The sequence below is a fragment of the Stegastes partitus genome, unplaced genomic scaffold (genome assembly GCF_000690725.1).
Source record: "Stegastes partitus isolate 25-593 unplaced genomic scaffold, Stegastes_partitus-1.0.2 Scaffold78, whole genome shotgun sequence".
NCBI classification, from domain to species: domain Eukaryota; kingdom Metazoa; phylum Chordata; class Actinopteri; family Pomacentridae; genus Stegastes; species Stegastes partitus.
The window spans coordinates 497,177-518,788 of NW_007577809.1; the positions used below are offsets into that span (position 1 = coordinate 497,177).

At 38.0% G+C, this 21,612-nt stretch overlaps 4 protein-coding genes across 4 annotated transcripts; 1 reads left to right on the forward strand and 3 right to left on the reverse strand.

Annotated features, from left to right (window-relative positions):
- Positions 1 to 584: 584 nt before the first annotated feature.
- LOC103353600 (olfactory receptor 2AT4-like) lies at positions 585 to 1,550 on the reverse strand. Its single transcript, XM_008276654.1, has one exon. The coding sequence runs from the start codon at positions 1,548 to 1,550 to the stop codon at positions 585 to 587; it is 966 nt and encodes a 321-aa protein (XP_008274876.1).
- A 3,985-nt stretch (positions 1,551 to 5,535) lies between these two features.
- LOC103353601 (olfactory receptor 2AT4-like) lies at positions 5,536 to 6,489 on the reverse strand. Its single transcript, XM_008276655.1, has one exon. It carries the CDS (start codon positions 6,487 to 6,489, stop codon positions 5,536 to 5,538), a length of 954 nt encoding a protein of 317 aa, XP_008274877.1.
- A 5,131-nt stretch (positions 6,490 to 11,620) lies between these two features.
- Positions 11,621 to 17,289, forward strand: LOC103353602 (olfactory receptor 1030-like; the record flags this gene model as incomplete). Its single annotated transcript, XM_008276656.1, has 3 exons — positions 11,621 to 11,882; positions 14,557 to 14,670; positions 17,276 to 17,289. Coding segments are annotated over 3 exons (390 nt in total), but the record flags the coding sequence as incomplete, so codon positions are not given.
- A 3,414-nt stretch (positions 17,290 to 20,703) lies between these two features.
- Positions 20,704 to 21,609, reverse strand: LOC103353604 (olfactory receptor 52B2-like; the record flags this gene model as incomplete). Its single annotated transcript, XM_008276657.1, has 1 exon — positions 20,704 to 21,609. A coding segment is annotated over one exon (906 nt), but the record flags the coding sequence as incomplete, so codon positions are not given.
- Between the last annotated feature and the right edge of the window lie 3 nt (positions 21,610 to 21,612).

Below are 21,612 nucleotides of genomic sequence, written 5' to 3' on the forward strand. Positions count from 1 at the left end.
CATTTAGCCAGAACTGTGTACAACATCAGATTATTTTTTTCACTACACACAGAACAAACAGCCAGTGGGCCACAAGGAGATACTCACTGGATTTGACAAAAAATGTATTCCGTTCTAATCGTATACTCCACTTCTAACTCCTTCTGCTGAATTCAGTCAGGCTGAATTCAGTCAGGCTGCCAAATCTCACAGGCCCTTAAGCTGCAATCATATATTTTTTTCTTTCTGTCTGCAATTTGTAACCTGCTTTGACATAGAAGCTGTTTACTCTGTGTAGATGGAGACACAATGTGTGGGCAGTAAAATTACGACAGTTACACAGATGTAAAGTAACTGAAGTGATTAACTAAAAAAAAGAAAATCATTATTTTATGTGCATTAATTGACTATTGGAGCTCACTAATTAGGTTATTTTTCTGAACATTAGATGACAGGGCTAATAAAGCCACAATTGTTTAGCTTATAGAATAGGAAACAAAAGACAAAAATATCTAATAATTTATATATTAGAAAAAAGCCTAGATGGTAAAGAACCGATGCTTTCAGCTTATCATGTGAGTTGTGCCTTATCTGTCGTATTTACATTAAGAAGAGAATTTTATCTCTATTCCAATTTGACTTTTCCTGAGCCTCTTCATTAACATCTGCTTAATGTCTTGGGTCTTAAAACAGTATATGATTGGGTTAACAGCAGCAGGAAAAAGACTGTACAACAATATCAACATAATGCGAACATCCAAACTGAAAGAAAACCCGACCGTATTGGCCACATAAACAAAACATCTGGGCAGGTAAAAGAGACATGTGATCAATATTTGTGGAGTGCAAGTTGATAAGGTTCTTCTGCGTCCTGCTGCATTAGAAATTCTCACAATGGCCACAAAAATGGAAATGTAGGAAAATACAATAAATGCAAGTGGAAGCAAGAGACAAAGCATGGCAACACACAGTGCAGTGACTGCAACTATTGTAACATCCTCTCCACACGCCTGACTTGTTATGGAAATGTGGTCACAGTAGCACTGAGCAATGACATTTGATTTACAGTAAGGTAAAGTGAGGGCATGTAGGACAATCGCTACCATCAGAGGCAGAGGTATGAACCAAGCAAACCCACACAGCACAGATATGATGTTGTTTGTGATCAGAACAGGATAGCGCAGCGGAATACATACGGCGACGAATCGATCAAGAGCCATTACCAACAGCATGAAAGAAGTTACTGATCCTAAATAATGAACAAAGAACATCTGTACAAAACATCCATAAAACGTTATAATGCCATCACCAAACCAATATTTTGCAATGATTTTAGGCAGAGTAACGGTGCCAAATGTTAAGTCATTCAGTGCCAGGTGACAAAAGACCAGATATGTTGGTTTTTGCAGGGACTTCTCGTAGACAACAAATGCTAAAATGAAAATGTTTCCTATTGCAATAGCTTGGTAGATGAAAAAAAGCAGAGCCGACACAGGTCCGTAATACTGCGGTGAAAGTCCAGGGAATCCAAGGATGAAGAAGCCTCTCATCTTTGTAAAATTAGTGATCATAGTTTAAGATTACAGTAAGATCAAAGACATGAAATGAAGACCTGCAAGATAAAAAATAGTTATCAGACCTTTAAAATATTATTTAGAGAATAAAACACACCAGCATATTATATCATTGAACAGAGGTAAGTGAGAAATATGTAGGAGGTTTTGCAAGAAAACATTCAAGTGCTGTCTCACACTCTGTCTGTATGCAGCTCTTAGGTGTCGCTCTGTATCCAAATCTCATTACAGTGCAGGTAGTATCAGCTTTTTATCAAGTCTGACCTGACGTATCCTCACAGGATCACAATGTATATCAAAGGTTTTTTCTTCGAAAGGTTACGCACACTCCTCATACAATTTGCATCAGTGTAAGGAAACATTTATATTTAATGCATGTATAAAAAAAAATCATAGTTACTGTATTTATGTATTGCACAATATTTATGTTACAGTATTCATGCCTGCTAACTAGAGCATTATTATTCTGGTAATAAACGCTAAGCTTTTGATTAAGGTTACAGAAAGCCTGAAAAAGCAACCATTTTTGAAGGACAGTACAGTAGACAAAGTTTTTCACTCTTTCATTAGAATGGTGATCTTTCTCTAACCTTAATTTTGTGCTCTGTGGACCCACTCATCCATCCTGACCTCTAACTTTTTTTGTAGCATAACAATGTTCAGTAAAGCATTTCCTGTCAAGGTAATAGGAATTGGAATTCAGAAATTGTAGACAGCCTAAAGTGAAATGCAACTGTTGTTAATACATCTGGTCTTTCCCTACCATGACAATATTAATATAACATATTGCTATGAGCTTTTCTATAGTGGAAATACACATACAGGGAGTTCTCTCCACAGATTCTTCATACAGTCAAATTTCTGTCAGCTTGAAATTTTTATTTTTTTCCACCAGCCTTTACAAAGGTTGTACAGATAATTTAATAAAAACTTATTTTACAATGGCATGAAAGAAGTTTTTTTTTTTTTTTTTTTTTTTTTAATGGTGCTGTCAAATTGACTTTGAAGTAAATGAGAATCAGAATTAATTTTATAAACCAAGCCCACTCTAATGTTATACCTTTTCTGAAGAAGATGTATTCTTTGGGAAAAAGGTTAAGGACATTTTTTGACAACTGCTGATAAAAAAAACCTCAGTTCACTATGATTTTCTTATTACGCAGAGCGATTCATGAATTATGCAAAGCTTGCTTTATCCTTATAAACCCTTAGAGAGGCCACAAGTTTTTTTTTAGCCAAGGTGCAGACTTTTTATCAGCATTCAGTCCGATTTAGTCGCATCTTTAAATTGAAAATATGCTTTTGTCTTTTAATCTGCCTCGCCAGGTTCCATTACGACTTCCTTGCTGATAGCGAGCAGATGGTGTTTGTAAATGGTTGTCTCTCAGACGCTAGTTATCTCACCATCTTGCCACAAGTCTGCGTCCTGTTGCCTTTCATCTTTATTATGTACGCTGATGAAAGCAGGGGCACCAGGAAGGTCAAAGTTTCTGAACAAACGGTATTGTTCTATGAATTTTGCTTCAAAATCCTATCTTAGCAGAGCTCTCTTCGTGTCATAGTGAGGCAGAAATTTCTAAAAGCAAGAAACCTATGATTACTTTAGATGAATAAGAGATGAAGCTTAAGAGTACATCATACATAATGAGAGTGTTGAATTTGTGAATTATGAAATATTCTGAATATGTTAGCTTCATCTTCTTTTTGGAGGATATTTTTCTAATGTGCTGTTCCGATGTCATCTAAAATCAACCTCTATTGTTAATCTTTCATTCCCTTTAAAAATTGACTGCTAAGTATCATATTCCTCTTAGATATGTACAGAGAGCCAAGTGTTTGTTCATGTATTTGAGAGGCAGCAGCATTAAGTGGTCATAACAATCTTAGCTTGTACCTACCCTGCTGCAACTAACAGGCGAATATATTTGTGAAAGAATAAATAAATATCTACACTAAGTAACAATGTACTTCTATTTAAAGCAGCCTGTGCTCACTGCTTCTTTTTGGTCTAACAGATATGAGTTTATATTTCTGGAAAAGAAAGAAATAGTAAAACATTAGTATAAAAAAAATATTCATAAAACCCAACTATTTGCACTTTGCTAAATACCACATTCAGATTGAACTCTACCCCTAACACTTGTTTAAAAATTATGTGTTTTCTCTCTTAACTTCCTTTTTTATTATTGTGTCTGTGCACTAGACACTGTATCATCCATCCATCCATCCATCCATCCATCCATCCATCCAATATCTTCCGCTTATCCAGGGTCAGATCGTGGGGACATTAGGCGGAGCAGGTCACTTCAGACTTCCCTCCCCCTGGCTACTCTTTCCAGCTCTGCCTGAGGGATCCCGAGGTGTTCCCAGGCCAGCCGAGAGATATAATCACTTCAGCGGGTTCTGGGTCTGCCCGGGGTCTCCTCCCAGGTGGACATGTTCGGAAGACCTCCAGAGGAAGCCTCTCTGGAGGCATCCGAATCAGATGTCCAGACCACCTCAACTGGCTCCTTTCAACGCAAAGGAGCAGCGGCTCTACTCTGAGCTCCATCTGGGTGTCCGAGCTCCACACCCTATTTCATAGGCTGAGCCCAGCCACCTTGTGAAGGAAGCTCATTTCGGCTGCTTGCATCCGCGATCTCGTTCTTTTGATCACGACCCAAAGCTTGTGACCATGGATGAGGGTTGGGACGTAGTGGACTGGTACATCGAGAGCTTTGCCTTGCAGCTCAGCTCTCTCTTCACCACGAAGGTCCGATACAGCGCCCGCATTGCTGCTGACGCCGCACCGAGCCGCCTGTCCATCTCGTGCCCCATTTTCCCATCACTTGTGAACAACATCCCGAGATGGGAACATGTCCGACTTATTATTATACTTATATTATTGCCAAGAATGCGGACACAGCTCGCACTTTGGTTGTACAGGAACCATGTGGCTCATAGCAGCGAGCCTGGTACCCCATACTCCCTCAGCACTCCCCACAGAGTCCCTTGGGGAACATGGTCATAGGCCTTCTCAAGATCCACAAAGCACATGTGGACTGGCAGGTCGAATTCCCATGCCCCCCTCAGCAGCTCTGCAAGGGTAAAGAGCTGGTCGCACTCAAACCCCTCCACCGTGATAAGGTGGTGATTCATCAGGTATCTTCTGTATCAGTTATGTTATAAAAAAAAAAAACATTTCAAAATGACATTAATAACTGCTCAGAACATATGTCCGCTTTGTCCCACTTTCATTGTCTTTTATTATTTTTTTACCGCATAGTGTGAGACAGACATTACCATCAGTTATTTTTCTGATTACAATCCAATACATTTCTTTAAAAAAAGATAAAATAAAAAATAAACATGTGTAATGAACAACATGATAACAGATAATTTCCTTGTTGAAAAGACAGTTGAGTGACAGTGTATATTTCTTGGATCAGGAGGTTTTATTGTGAGAAAACTAGTTTGTCTGTCTTTGTTGGAAGTCAAAAGGTGTTGTCAGGTATATTTTTTTTAAACAAGAAGAGTTTCAGATTTGTCCTCACCACAACAAACTGTTAAACTGTGTGTGCCAGATTTAAGCTGTGACAAGTAGGTGTAGGCCTGAATATAACTAATTTATTTCATTTTGCATCTTTAAATACAACAAATGTTTGAAGGTTTAAAATATACCACCATTCTGTGTTATCCCTTTGTGCTTTTGCAATAAAATACACAACACACATGTCAATTTGAAAGGTCAGGCTGACAGAAATTACTGGGCTCACTAAAAGAATCACATGCTAACAAACCAATTTTAGACTGTGTTCCTTTTTACCCTGCAACAGAAATCATTGAACTTTGTCATGATCCATATACATGGCTTTGTTTTGTGACATGGGATACATCTTTATATAGTGCAACAGTCTTTTTGCCTCCCTATTGCAACGCTTTCATTTGAATTGAGGCATGTTTAAATGTTGAATAATGCCCTAATGTATTAGTTACAAATTGTTTAAACTTTATGTGGAGTGGTTCTTCTGTGGAACTGCTTTTGCAAGCATTCTCTCATGTCTTTAGCTCTGAGGCAGTAGATAAGTGGATTAATCATGGGAGGTGAAAGGCTGTATAGCATAATTGTTACTATTCGCACATCCGGACTGAAGGTGATGCCGACATTGCTGGCTAAATAGACAAAACATCTTGGTAAATAATAGAGGGAGATTATGATCAGTTGAGGGCTACACGTGGACAGAGATTTTAGGCGACCTTGCAGATCTGCTATCTTTCGTACTGCTATAATTATCGAGCAATATGAGAAAACAATAAATGCTAGAGGTCCCACTAGGGCAAACATTGCTAGCACAAAAGCAGGAAAACCATAAGGGGCCCTGTCAGTGCAGGCCAGCAGTGTTATACCAATATGATCACAGTAACAATGATTGATTATGTTTGAGGCACAGTAAGGAAGAGGGTACGCTCTAATAACTAACATTAAAGCTGCTGCTATGGAAACAATCCACACAGTAAAGCTGAGAATGTAGATAGTGGATGTTGTCAGAACATTTGTATATCTGAGAGGATGGCAGATGGCCAAATACCGATCAAAAGCCATCAGGAAGAGGACAAGAGAATTCACTGTGCCCAGATAGTGAACAAAGTACATTTGAACAAAACAAGCATTAAATGAAATGGTCCCTGATTGAAACCAATACTTACTGATGATCTTCGGTAAAGTGGTCGTGCTAAAGAGAATATCACACGCACACAGGTTTAGAATTATATAATACATCGGCTTGTGAAGGCAGCGGTTGGTTGCAAATAAAAGAAGAACTGCAGCATTTCCTATCAAAATAAACAAATACCACAAGAACAATACAGCTGAGGTGAGACTGTAGTACTCTGGATGAAGTCCTGGGAATCCAGTGAGGAAGAATTCTGTCACAATGCTGTGATTTCCTTCTGGCATGATGACGCAGAAATTTCCTTAAAACGCTGAAAAGGATTGAACACAATATATGAAAGACTTTAGCCTCATCTCAAACATTTGAATAAAAAAGTACTTCTGTTATCTGAATGGCAATTATTTAATTTTGAAAACCTTTTAAGAGTCGATTATCTATCTAGCTTGACATCTGCATTTCTTTTTTCTACAGATTATTCTTCACATTTGTCTTAAAGCACAGCCTTCAGGTCTATACTACATTACATTTAGTATAGGACAAATAAACCTTAAAATTATTGAGTGAATCAAGATCGTAAATTGTAGTGATATGCGTAGAAGTAAAATGTAAGCACAAGATATTCTTTAGTTAATTCTACCAGCGTGCACTTGCCTTTCTCAAACAGCATGGCAATCTGCTCTGAGTCACCTGCAGGTTCAGCGCTTTAAAAGATTTCTTACTGTCCATCCGCCTTGTAATGACGGCGTGTTATCCATTTGAGTCGATTACATCATCATCATTACTTTTTTTTTTTTTTTTTACAGTAGATGGGTCCTAGTATTTCTCGTACTCACCATTAAATTGGTCAATTGAGAAATACTTCCCATGCTTTGCAAAGCATGAAACACTCCACACATGAAGGCTTATTGGGAGAACCACTGATTTAATAATGCTAATGGGTTATAAATCCCGCGAGAGTAAACGACTGCACTTCAACAAACCCCAATGTGCGCCTAAATTGATACTGAGAAAGGAGCGTTAATATCCCCAGTGTCTAATGACGGTCTCTCATCACACAGCAAGTGTTTAATCTGAGTGGATTTCTTCACAGCATAAACTGTGAGGCCCATTTACTTACTGGACAATGTCTGCCTCTGGTCTTTATGATTACTCTAGTTATTTGTAGGATCTGTGGTTTTAGTATAGGCCATGTGAGTGTAATACTGTAATTGTATTCTGGGGGAGAATGATGATGGCAGTCTCTGGGAAAAGGAAGCAAAAGAGGCAACAATGGATCACCCTAAAATGTTACAAAACTATTTAAAAACTAATTTGAAAGAGGAAAAATTTCGACAAGTGAACAGATTTTGGCTGACACATGGACAATAACAACTGTTATGATTTAAAATTGACTTAGATTTGCCGGTTACAGCTGCTTTAATGTGAGTATTTGTTGCTTTAATGATTTTTAAGACACATTAAAAGAAATGACATTGGATTTTTTAAAATGTTTTTTGTGTCTTGATCAAAAAAGGATGTGTAAGACAAATTTATGCTTTTAAAGTTTGTGCTAACTTTTTAAATATATACACTGGGAACATAAAAACAAGTATTCATCAAAATGAATAGCTGTGGACTTGTGCCCTTTTATTTTTGTGGAAGACATTATCTCGGACAGCACAGAACCGTGTTGTACTGACCTCCATAAACAAAGATGTCCAGTGAGGCTTTAGGCCTTCTTTTTGTGTTTTATGTCTTCTTGTCATCACAGAGTTCATTTCTTTTGACAACTTCACTGCATTCGTATTTTATCTTTCACAAACCTGTAAAACTGAACAAAGATCTCAGCTTCACTACAGACACAACTGTTAAGATGTGACACGTAAATAACTGATTAAACAGAAAGTATACTTTCAGTGTATTGTTTACAATGTAGAAAATAAAGTTTGCAAGAAAACAACATTGCATAAGACTGTTTTGAGATGAGAATCCACTGAGGTACAAAGACACACACAGGGAGGAAAGTCCTCTCACATGCACACTTTAATTACACAGTTGAGAATACTATTGACATGAGACATTAATTAGCTTCCTCCTGGAGCTCATTTGTGTTGTTGCTTGTATCACTGGTCTAGAACTAACATCTTACTGAGCCTCAAAGACAAAACTTTTTTGTGGTAAATTGTTGATCCAGATGAGGTGTTTGTAGATATGATTGTGCTTATAGCATTTGACAAGTCCACTAGTTACTTACTGATTTATTTAACCATTTAGTGGATAATAAACTACAAGATTTAACCTATGAGGAAATTAGAACTACATGCTAGATCAGTATTCATATAAAACATAGATGATCCAGTGGTCAGTACTGTTCTTGTCAGTCTGCAAGGCTTCATCTGTGCGCTCTGGATTTCTTACAAAGACGTTTAGTTTCGGTCAGCTGCAGTAAATTAACCATTAATCTATCTATGGTTGTTCATGTTATGAATGGGTACAGTAAGTACAAGCTTTCCTTGTATAGCAAAACAACACCAAGAGTCACATCAAGCTGCTTACCACAAAATAATAATGAAAACAATGGTTTAGTAGACATGTAAGACATGTCAAACTGTGCTCAAATTGTTTCTGATTCATTTTTGTCCGAGTACTGGCCTCTTTATTAGGTGCACCTGTGAAATGCAACGCAACACCTCTGGCATTAATTATGTTTTTACAAAGCTTGCATATTTTCAGATTTGTTGATGTTGTTAAAAAGGTGATGATTCAACTTTATTTTTGAGGTCGTATTGGGTGGAGAGGTCGGTGTACTGGACTGCACTACATTCAGCAATATCACCAGTGTCTTTACTCCCTGGTGTGTGTTAATGGATGTTACTTCAGCACAACCTGCTGGTGATGCACAGTCACTTCATCTGTCAAAGTGCTTCTGCTTGCAGTCTTCTGCTGCTGCATTACTGATGGTGCAATTTTCAACATGCTTGACCTTTGTCATGACCTGCGCCTCGAAAGCCACCACTGTAAATTAATGATAGAGTATTTAGGTAATTGATTTTAAAACATTTTTTAGATAACTGATGTCTCTGTCAAAGGACAAAGTATCAGCATGAGAGTAGTAACGGATGAATTAACTGCAGTAGAACACTCACAGACTCACGGCAGCCACCATGTGCCCGTAAATACCAGAGAATCCAGCAATAAGCAGTTAGTTCCAAATTTCTCCAACTCGGGCGCTGCTATAGCTCACCTGGTTGAGCTGGAGTCCCATGTATAGGAGCTATAGTCCCCAATGCAGCGGTTATGGGTTTGAGTCCCGCTCATGGCCCTTTGCTGCAGGTCCTTCCCCCATTCTCCCCCCCGACACACACACTTTCCTGTCTCTCTCTGTCCTATCTAGTAAAGCCAAAAGGCCAACAAAATGTCTTTAAAAACAAAAATCTCTCCAACTTTCGTAAAGGATTCTCTACTGTCGGATGTCTTCAGCGGACACAGTACCATACAAATGGATTTTTCCCCCTGCTGATATTGGGAATGGTGACGATGATCACAGGTGATCAGTGTCAATGACGCCAGTCTTTTGCGATAACTTTTCCTTTTGCCAGTCAACAAACATGCCAGATTAATTTATGACTGATATGCATATTGATTTAATCAATTAGTCATTTACATGCTTTTCTGCTTCTGTTGTCAGCAATAGGGCACGACTGATTTAACGGCTGGCCGATTAATCGGCTGATTATAGCCCTTTTCAAAATAGTCATCATCAGCCGGAGTTTTGCCGATTAAACGCCGATATATTCTTAATTTCTCATAAAACAGTAAATGTTGTTTGTACAATTTGAAAGACAAATATTCTCTAAGGCAAAGCGTGTAAAAACACTTCAACAACACCATGAAAAGCTCTGTTTTTGCTGCTGTTTGTTGTGAACAAGTCAAACTTGGCTCACGGAGATGACAAAGAGTTAAGATAGCTTACGACCATACAGCAGTAAGATCACTCACTCAAAAGTGAGTGAGTGAAGTCTGAACCCAAAACAGCGCAAAGTGCGCTCACTCTGACTGGTTTTCAGAGAACCACAGAAAACAGCTTTTTAAACTTTTGATCCAACTTTTCAACTAACTTATTTAACTTACATTTTTATTAACTTTTTCTCATCACCTTTAAAGACAGCACCGTCTTTGAGAGTACAGAACAACCGTTCATCACTCCATCAGCTGAGTGTTGAGGAGATAAGGACGCATGTTTTTGTACTTGAAAATTTAAGTTAAAGAAATACAAAAGGACAAAATATGATAAAACAGTAAAATGTTCTGCCTGTCATTTAGATTTTGTTTGCTGTTGTAAGCGTTAAGGGACCAAAAAAGAAGCTATTTTATTCATTCTATAGTTTTTTCAAATAATCGGAATATCGGAATTTTTTTTCTGCCAAATATTGGAATTGGCATCAGCCCCAAAAAATCAGCAATAGTGTGAAATTTCCTCACAGCTCATAAATCCGTCCCCCCCCCATGATGAGATTGTCTGTCAGCATCACTTGTATTGACAATACGATGATACACAACAGTGCTATAGCCACTGTGATTGGACAGTTGTTCTGCCCAATGAAAAGATTTCATCCTGGTGAGCCTTAAAACCACTAGTTCTTGAAGCTGTCAGGTAAAACCCAGAGATGAGCAACATGGCCGAGCTCACTTTTTTTTTCTGACTGATTATACTTTACAATATACTAGGTCATCTTGTGTCTGAGCGGAGCCGTTACTTTACCTTCATTTTTGCTCGAACTGTTCCATCTTGATATTTAAAACATGTCTTTACAGAACTCTTCAGTCAAAATAACACAGTTTATCATCGGCGGTTTTGACACAATCAAAAGGCCCACGTTAGTCGGTGTGATTATACTGGTTACATATGTTCTAGTTCTTATTGCCAATGTGGTAAATGTCGTCGTAATTGTTTTTGACAAGAGATTACATAAGCCGATGTATCTTCTGATCTGTAACCTTGCTGTTGTTGATATAGTATACACTTCAAGTGCCGGTCCAACCATGATTGGGGTTCTACTTGCTGGTGTTAAAACTATCTCCTATGTGCCGTGCATATTTCAAATGGTGATTTGCCACACGGCAGCAGTGATGGAGATGTTTGCTTTAGCAGTTATGGCATTTGATCGATTAATTGCTGTTAGTTATCCTTTTCAGTACCACAGCTATTTGACGAACACACGCATTGTGGTCCTGACGTATTTCTTGTGGCTCGCCGCTGCGGCTTCTGTGTCTGTCATGCCTGTATCTGTGCTGCCTCTCACTCACTGCCACCCGCGGCTGATGTACGCTTTTTGTGACTTCGCTGCCGTGTTGCGTACCACCTGTGTTGACCTCAATTACTATTTCAATGTAATCACTGTTATATCTTTTTTTCTTTTATTTTTTACCTTCACTTTTATTTTATTGTCATACTTTGCCATCATATATTATGTGAAATTATCCTCAAATGAAGACAAGAAGAAAATGGGGAGCACTTGTTTAAGTCACCTGATTGTTGTAGTGTGCTATTACGGTCCTTTATTTGTCCGCATTGTCTTGACCAGGATGGGTGTGGTACTGACTGTTGAGGAACGCCACAATATAACGATCGGGGCTATCCTCGGTCCGTCTCTTGTAAATCCTTTCGTGTACTGTCTTAGGACTAAAGAAATGAAATGCAAGATCATTAAGATATTCAAAAATGTTGATTTGTCTCACTAGATTCTTGTGAACTGTGAGCTTATTCTGTGGTTTAAGTATTATGCTATAATGAGTGAATATATGCATGCATTTTCTAAACTGCGGCCTTATCTTAAGGACTTGGGTTAGTGAGAATCTAGATATGTAATATTTTGGACATTTCAGGAACATGCGTGCAGCCTCAGTAACTCTAATCTTTAACTTAAACAAGGTTTTGAATGAAAATGTATGTCCTTGATTTATTTGGGGATTTTTATCTCTATGGCTTTCACACGCCTGTGTTTTTCTGTAAGCAACAGCATGTGACATTAACATATATACAGCCTGCAACTGATTATTATTTTCTTTATGGATTAATCTGCTGATTGTTTTTGCAATTGACTGAATAGTTTTGTCTGCAAAATGTGACTTCTGTAGATGTTGTTTAAAAATGTTTAATATGCAGTATTGTTTTGTAGAAACCCACAATGGCTTTCACTTTATTACCTTTAAAATAGATTAAGAAAAACTTTGTGAATAAAATATTTCTTTACATTCAACAACCTAAATGGCATGTGATTTTTTTTTCTCAGAGGATGTCACACACGTCTGTATCAGTTAATCAGGAGTTAATTTCACCTTCTGATTAGTTCAGCTACCTAATGTTGACATTATATTTGTGCAAAGATAATTGTACCACTGGCAGAGTGTGTCACATGGAAACCCCACTCTGTCTGAGGGAATGACAGTTCACAAATGTCAGCTTTTGTAAAAATAACTGATCATATTTGGCACTTGTTTTCAGCTGCATATAAAGCACCTTTAAGTTAAATAGATACCAAAGAGTTGTATAGATAGTCTCATTGTATAGACCCTGTTTTACACTTCTCAATTTATTTTAGGGATTTTCTTGGTAAAAATTATGTGAACAATTTTATTAATTTCATGGGAACATCCCCCAAAATAACCCTAAAGCTCTACTCCGATTATTTTTCTATTTATTGACCTTCAAAGCTAAATTCAGTTAAATTGTTTTGGGGTTTCTTGGTATTTATGTAAATTCTAAGCCTCACCAGTTGCTTATTTTTCCCTGAAGTGGGTTAAAAATTATATCGAACTTCTAAAAAATGTTGAATAATCTGCATCTAAAAATAAAACTTGTTGCTGAATGTTTGGCAGTGGTCATATAAAAAATTTTGTTTGTCACTTTTATTGTCATGTTTTCTCTTACTCATGCATTTTTATTGGAGTATATAAGGTTATTTTATGACGTATAAATAAGCACTGCTGCCAGAGCCAGTGTGCAACAGCAAACATGTGGAACATGTCGACCTATATGTCTTGTTTTAACAATGACGCAATGACATAAAGAATAGAATTACTGATTAAAATATCAAACATAGTTTTTAACCATGGTAAGCCTTGGTAGGATTTAATCCTAAACTGAATGTAATATTACTCTTTGAACTTCAAAATACTTATTGAATACTTATTGTTAACAATCAACAAATCATGTTTGTAATATCTGCTGCTCTTAAAATCACACTGTTTCCCAATTAATGGTGTTCAATGCATATTATGATGATTAGAAATATTGTTCAACATGAAAAGAATATAGTATATATATATATATATTTTAAAAGATATGTTTTGGGGCGGGCTGCAAGGTGGAACAGTTGGTAGCACTGTTGCCTCGCAGCAAGAAAGTCGCCGGTTCGCGTCCCGGTGGGGGCACCGGGATCTTTCTGCGTGGAGTTTGCATGTTCTCCCCGTGCAGCGTGGGTTCTCTCCGGGTTCTCCAGCTTCCTCCCACACAGTCCAAAAACATGCTGAGGTTAATTGGTGATTCTAAATTGTCTGTAGGTGTGAATGTGAGTGTGCTTGGTTGTCTGTCTCTAAGTGTAGCCCTGTGATAGACTGGTGACCTGTCCAGGGTGTCCCCTGCCTTCACCCTGAGTCGGCTGGGATAGACTCCAGCCCCCCCGCGACCCTAGTGAGGATTAAGCGGTGTATAGATAATGGATGGATGAATGGATGTTTTGGGGCTTTTCTGCCTTAAATGTATAGAACGGTGAAACATGGGGAAAAGAGTGGGGAAAGGACATGCAGCATATATAGCTGTACATGGGTTGCCCGTCCAACCCGTTGAGCTATCTGGGCACCCGCAAATATCTTTTTTTGCTATACTGCCCCGACCTATTTGGAGGGAGTCTTGAATATAAAAGCTGTCCAACAAAATGCCTTCTATTTGCAGAGTACACCTGGATACTAATTACTCATAAGGAGCAGCAGGAAGGCAGACAGCGAGTCAGAGCTGATTAAAGAATCAGCCACCGTTTTATTTTACTATTTCGAGTCTCATCTTCTCCTCTGTCCTCCTGTCTGTGACTGAGAAATCAATCCTGAAAATCTTAAAGGATATCTAATTTCCTGAAATGCATCTTGAGGAGAGGAGAGGCCACACAGGTGTATCCTTGCTGGAATATACAAACCATGTTGGGAGCAGGACTGACAAATGTATCTATTATACATATTACTCTGTCATAATACGGGCCATTGTTTATTTGTATTGTCCTCTTTTGTGTGGTCTGTGCATCTTCGCTCATAGCTCCTCCGGCAAACCTCTCTCTTGCTCTTCTACATGCATTTTAGGGACTGAATCATCCTTGAAGATGGTGTGCTAAGATTGATTTCCAGGTCACAGGCAGTAGGATGGAGGACAGAAGAGATGAGGAGGAGGAGTGAAGGCAAGGATGCAGCTGCTGTGGCTTTGACTCTTAAATCTGGTATCTGCAAGGATTTCTGTCTACAAGGTGGCGTGTCTGAGCACTGCTGCTGGGAATTGTCATTTTCATGCCAGGGTTTATTCATGTTTGACAAATGGTCAGAAATAACAGGAACAAGGCTTAGATTTCTGTAAATGAGGCAACACAGACGCATTGCTATAACTGTTCAAGGATCGGTCGTCCTGCTGTCATTGTCTGCCCTCAGAGGCCCGTTATAAGCCCAGAAAATACCTCCGTCTTTGTATTTTCAGTAATGGGAAACATTGTTAGCTACTGCTGCAAACGAACTCCTGACAGTTCACTTACTTTTTCTTGTTACTTCATTTGAAAGCATTCCTTTATTATTTCTGTCACAGTTCAGCCTTGCTGAGGTTGCCAGCTCTATTACTGACATTTTCTTTGTTGGCACCACTTGTTATGGTTTTGTCTGCTGATGTTTAACATCAAGACTTGAAGCTCAGCAGCGTGAATGAAATCTGTCCTCGGATTGAAAGGAACAGTCTGCTTTGTATGGATGGTTTTGAGTGTTAATCAAACAAAATGAAGAAATCTCACCAAAGTCTGCATTCATCAGGCTGACACAAGAGAATATATCTATACAGTGTATATATACTCTTTTTCTCTGATCACAGCTTTTATCACGGTGTTTGTAAGGTTTCTATTACAAAAATGATACTGCAAATCAGGACGCTTTGGAGCTGGAAGGAATTTAATGGAGAAACCAGTTATGAGAACAAATGACTCAAGTCTTTATTAATAGATTTCAACAAAACACCAATCCCTGGCTAATGTAGTGCATGATGTATCTTACCAATCAATGTGCATTATCACTGCAAGGCAGAAGTCTTCAGTTTTAAATCCAGCTATGTGTAATGTAGCAAAAAAATTCCAAATTAAATACAAAGCAGTTTTTACTTTTATCTTATACTATTTTTCATCTGCAATTGTAAATGCAATGTTCATAAAATGCACAGAAGAGGGAATAGTCTGAGTGGAAGTACTATAGTTACAGTTATTGAAGTGTTTGTTTATATACGTTAAGTTTTGTAAAACATTAAGATACCAAACATTCACAATGTGGCTCAGCATGACCTTTTTTTTTTTTTACTTCTAGAAACATTTCTGTGTCTCACAGATGTTAGTTGTCAGCACACTTCCATCAAAATAGCACCGTCACTACTGTATCCTCTACAACAGTTCTGTTAGGTACCACAGACAGGTTTGCTTCTACATATTACAGAAAAGTTTGCAATTTTTATAAAAACTGATTATTGTTGAGAGTGACCATATATGCTGAGACATCTAAAGGATTACACTCTGTAGTTGATTTATGGCAACCAGAAGGTCCAGATCACGTGTCACACTTTTTTAGTTTACATATCGTGAACTCTGCTTTTCCTGAAGTGAGTTGTAATTCTACGAAACTTCTTTTGGAAAGAACTTTTCTCAAGAAATTTGAGGAAGCGTTCTTATAAAGAAAACATGTTCAGGATGACTGAAGTTAATAGCTGTTTTTTAATATTGCAGAATCTAACTACAGAATAAACTAAAGTATTTACTGTGACCAGTATGCATCTGCTCGAGTAAGACATACTAGTACCGTTTCTATAGCTAATAAAATGTCTTTTAAAGCTATTTCTCTATAAAATCTCACTTCGAGGCAAACCACTTTGCAAGCTTGACGAGCTCCCCTGTCAGCCGCTGTTGACAGTGTTACCAAACAAAACAGTAGCTGTTTACTCCATCGCCTCTCCAAACCCTTTGAGGTTCATTACCGGTCCTGAGGATGAATCACTCTGGAGGGCTGAGTGTGGCACATCTTTCCTGTCAACACTTTGTAAACAAAGAAGTCATTAAACTAACGAGCAAAGATCCTCTGATGGATGATGACACACCTACAGCCAACCAGTCAGGTGCTGGTAAACACTCCAAGAAGCAAATTGTGCTTTTTCATTTCCTGAAGTTAATAAAGAGCTTTTAGTTTTTATTTCTGAGAAACTGTCTTATATCAGACATGTATCCCTCTACAACAATAACATCCAGTATACAGTACGACACATAAGAGGGCAAGGAAAAAAGAAACAAGACATACAAAGTCAACAATAAACTGTTGCATAGTCCATATAGTTTCTCATGTAATTCCTTTTTCTTCAGCATTTTATATTGAACATGTGCAGCTTGATGTTTTACTCGCTGCCATCTGATTTGTGCTTTCAGTGCATGGATGTATTAACTTTTATAGCCTTGTAACAGTGAATTATTATTATTTTACTTTGTTATTTTTGCTTTTGTCTTTTTTCAGCTTTTACATGTTATGGTGTAATAGCATTTCTATAAAAAGAAGAGAAAATGAATACAATCATATTTGCCATCACATAAGTGACAGTTAATATATGTGAGAGTGAATGTATGTTGTACTGTCAGCCTCTTGAAGCAAGTTTAATAAGATCGGTGCAACCAAATGTGAAACAGCAAGACCTTTCCTTTAGTTCGGTCAAAGTTTTTTTTTATTTTTTTTATTCATTTATGCACCACTTCTAAGAAAAGCATGTTATGTCCGTAACATTTTTTGTGCGTCACATGTTACTTTTTTGTTGTTGTTCAGCAAGAGAAATATAGAGACTCAAGGTATTACTGTTCAGTCTTATGGTTTGTTTGCATTTCTAGTTTTGTTCTACTGGTCCAGCAACAGCTGTGTTCAGGGTGGAGAAGGGCTTTTCACACACGGAAAAAAGCCAGAGGGATTGTGTTTTCGGTTGCCAGTCTGTTCTATTGCTAACATGATATCACAAGAGCGCTTTGATGGGATTTCTTCCACTTGGAGCAAAAGTTCACTTAGAAGCAATAATAAACTGATTAAACATTGGAGTTTACAGGTCAAAGGTCATGACTTATGAAAGTTCGTGGTGGAGAAGAGCTTTTCACACATACAGAAAAAAGCAAAACGAAAAACAAAACCACATTTGCACTTTTGCACTGGGATATATTTTCTCTCCACTCGGTTACACTCCCAAATCACGTTTCCAGTGACTAACATTGCTAATTTGCGTTGCTGTCACGAGCCTGAGCTATGGTAGCCCACAAGTGATTAAAAAATATGAAACGCCCAGGGCAACGATGCGCACAGGTGCGTGTGAGAAAAATGCGCGGGCCGCACTAACACTAAACTTTGATGTCAAGTAGGGGGCCACAAAATATCCCAAACTCACATAATATAAAATAGCAACCTGTGGAAGGAGGTTCTTTTGTGTTAGCAAGCAGAGAACATCAGTCAGTGAAAATATCATTGCTTTTAAGATCAGGCTGAGAATATCCCTAGCATTTACCAAATTAATCTATTACAATGTGTCTAGTGTACACTCATGATTGTGGGAACAAGATGGATGGCTAAGGTACAGGGAAACAACATAAAACCAGTTGCTTTTGGTGTGTGGTGTATGTGATTTATTGCTTAGTAACATCATTAACAAACAAAACTATAAAGAAAAACAGAGCCTATGGATGAAGCCAAATCAGTGACCCAAATAGAATCAAAAGAGGGCTAACAGTGTTCCTACGTATAGATACATACTTAAACAGTGGTGACGTGTTCAAGCTAAACAAATCCAAAATATCAATCAAAGATGTCAGTCAACTTATTGCAGAGCTACGAGCAACTATTAGCAAGTGGCTATAGAATAGCCAAAGACATAAGAAGCACAGCGGCGAGGATATTAACAAGTTAGATGCACATTCATACCCAGGTAGAGTAGTAGCAGCAATCTAATCAGCTGGAATAACAAGAGAAGAAGAATGTACAGGAACCAGTCCTGGTCAGAAGCCCTTGAATCAATTTACATACGTGATACAGAGTCTGGAATGGTTCACTACAAGGAAGGAAGGCACTAAGCCACTAAGAGCCAAAACAACGTGGCACATGCAACTCCACCTTTAACTGCAATTTTATGCGACCGGAAACAGCATTATCATGTCTAACTTATCATAAATGTACAGAAATATACAGTAATAGTTATTATTTAGGCTGTAAAACCACAATAATAAGTAATACATATTCTAGTTTTGCCAAACTGTAAGATATTTTTATAGAATAATTAATTCATACTTAGTGGATTGAATTCAGTGTATACGTATACAGTGACTGCAGAGGGGTTTGTCCAAATCATTTCATTCATTGTTTTTTGTTAGTCTACACTTATTTCCTTTTTTAATAAATATCAGTAATATGGTGTTGAAAGCTGAATGCAAAGAATGAATGTTGCAAGTGAACCATGTACGTACAGAATGATGTAAGGTCTCTGTGGGGATGAAATCAAGCTGTGCATTATCAAATTTCGCCACAGTGTGGAGACAAAGTAAATTGTTATCACGGTCACTCAGAATGATTAACAAAAACCAAGCAAGTGATTTCTTTTCATTTACTGTGTTTCATTGATTTTCAAACATCTTTAAAATCATTTACTACATAGGCAGGGTGTTCTACTATCCTATACAAACATTTTCATTGAGTGTAAATACAGTGTTTAACGTCAGCATAGCAGTGTTGAAGAGATGATGTAGTTGGTCAGTTAGAAGTTTTAAACAAAATAATAAAAGCTGCATGTCTCAGTCTAATATACCAAAACACTAAGAACAGATTTATTTCTGTCGTAGAAATTTGCCTTAGCTGTACAATATACAACAACCAACCAGCTGTAATCAAATGGTAAATGTCATTCCTCTTATTCAGAATCATCTTCATTGAAAAAGTGTTTAAATGTAGCACTGATCTCTGTGAACTCACACACAGAGTCGACAGCGACACATTGGCAAAAACAAGGACAAAGGTTTAACAGAGATAAGCAAACATGCAACCATTACGTCTATTTACTTATTAGTAATTAAGTTATCGTGTCGTGATAAGGGTCAGTCAGAGTAAAATACGGTAAAACAGAGCAGGTTTAGGTGTATCTGGGTTTTATTTATATGTTGCGGCACATGTTGTCATAAGTTTGTGGCTTTCTTTGAATTTAATAACACATAAGTTTGCACCCTTAGTTATAATAACTGATCTTTAAGTCGTGGCAGCAGTTCTTTTTTTTTTTACCAGCCTCGTGTTTACTGTCCTCCTTTTTTCTTGTAGTGACCTTACCAGACACAAGAGGGCAGCAAAACACACAAAATGCAACACACATGTACGAAGCGGGAATTCATATACTGTCTGTTTCAATGTCAGTATAAATGAGTGAAGTAGGTGCCCTCTGGTGTACTTGGGTTGTACTTATGGCATGGAAGCTGCCAAAAACCTACATAACCTGCTAAATATTGGTTTCACTGAAGGTGTACATTGTGAATTTAATCAATGAGTCATGCTTTTATCAGACTCCACGTAGTGCTCCTCCAGTAAGTTCTAAATGTCAGTCCAATCTTATGATGCCTTTAGTTTGATAGTTTGAGGTCCACTGGCACAGAACAACATGCATCAGTCAAGTTAATGAACGTCTAATCAGCAGCATGCAAGATACTATGCAAGACATGTAATATTTATTTGGGTGCAAGGATAAGATGTTCCTCATTTTAGTCAAAATCTCATCACCCTGTGTTTTGAGTTTATTATTTATTTTTTATTTAACAGTACAAGTGAGTTACATGCTGCATCCAAATCTTAAAAGTTCAATAAGGTTTCTCTCTATATTCCACTTTGCACACAACAAATCTTGATTAATTCAAATTTTCTCTGGTAGAAAGTATTGGCAAAATGTACTCACATCACTTTGGAAGTTGGACAGCTTTTTGTAAACATTATTAAAACAAAAATGAACATATGTATTGACATGGTTGCTGCAAACTTCAGTGCGACCCTGCATTTACAGCTTGACAGAAACGTTTGTGAACATATGAAGAACATTTTAATGGAAATAAAAAGGCACCGAGTTAACAAGAATATAGAACTTCTTCAGGTAGCAAGACAAGAAACACGTTGTTGGTAGAAGAAGAAAATCAGCTGTGAAATGCTCCTGCTTGCTGCATGATGAGGGCAAGTTGAAAGAGAATACATTAAGTTGGAAGGATTTTGTTCCTTAAAAATCGAACTATTTGTTCTCGAATTTCTTTTGTTTTCAGTCCGTAGATGATTGGATTCAATGTCGGGGGAAAAATTAAGGCCAACAACCCCATGAATCTTCTCAAATGTGACGAGATGTTCTTTAGTCTGTACGATATGATGGTGAAAAGACCGAGACACTCCAACAAGAGAAACACGGTTAGATGAGTGGCACACGTCTGCAGAGCTTTGGCTTTTGTGTCTGACCGTTTAGATCTGAAGCATGCGACTAGGATGCAGAGATACGTGTATAAAATCATTCCGTTGCCCACCAGTTGTGTCACGGCAACCAGAACAAGCCCGTAAATGTTGTTGATGCTCGTGTCGGCACACACCAAAGTCAGCAAAGATGGATTATCGCAGTAGGTGTGTGTTATTTCAGATCGACAGCGGGGCAAGCGCAGAAGCAGAAAAAATAGCACGCCTATTAAAATGAAATTGCTCATCCATACGACTGTGATTATTCTCATAATGTGAGCACAGGTCATGATGGTGTTGTATTGCAGAGGGCAACATATGGCGATGTATCTATCGTACGCCATAGCGGTCAGAATGATCACAGAGCCTGCTCCGTAGATGTGGATGCAAAAAGCTTGAGCGACACAAGCCGTGTATTGTATCGTCCCGCTGTTGGTCAGTACTTCTTTAGTGAGTTGTATCAAGAGCGCTGAGGAGCCTATAAGGTCATTGATAGGAAGGTTAAGCAGAATCAGATACATGGGCTGATGCAGAGATTTGTTCAGCACGATGGTGAGGATTAAAATAAGGTTGCAGAAAACTATGATCACGTAGCACAGAGTTGCAGACAGAAATGCAGGAACCACATTTTCAGAAGAGAGATTGAAGCCCTTCAGCTGTAAAAC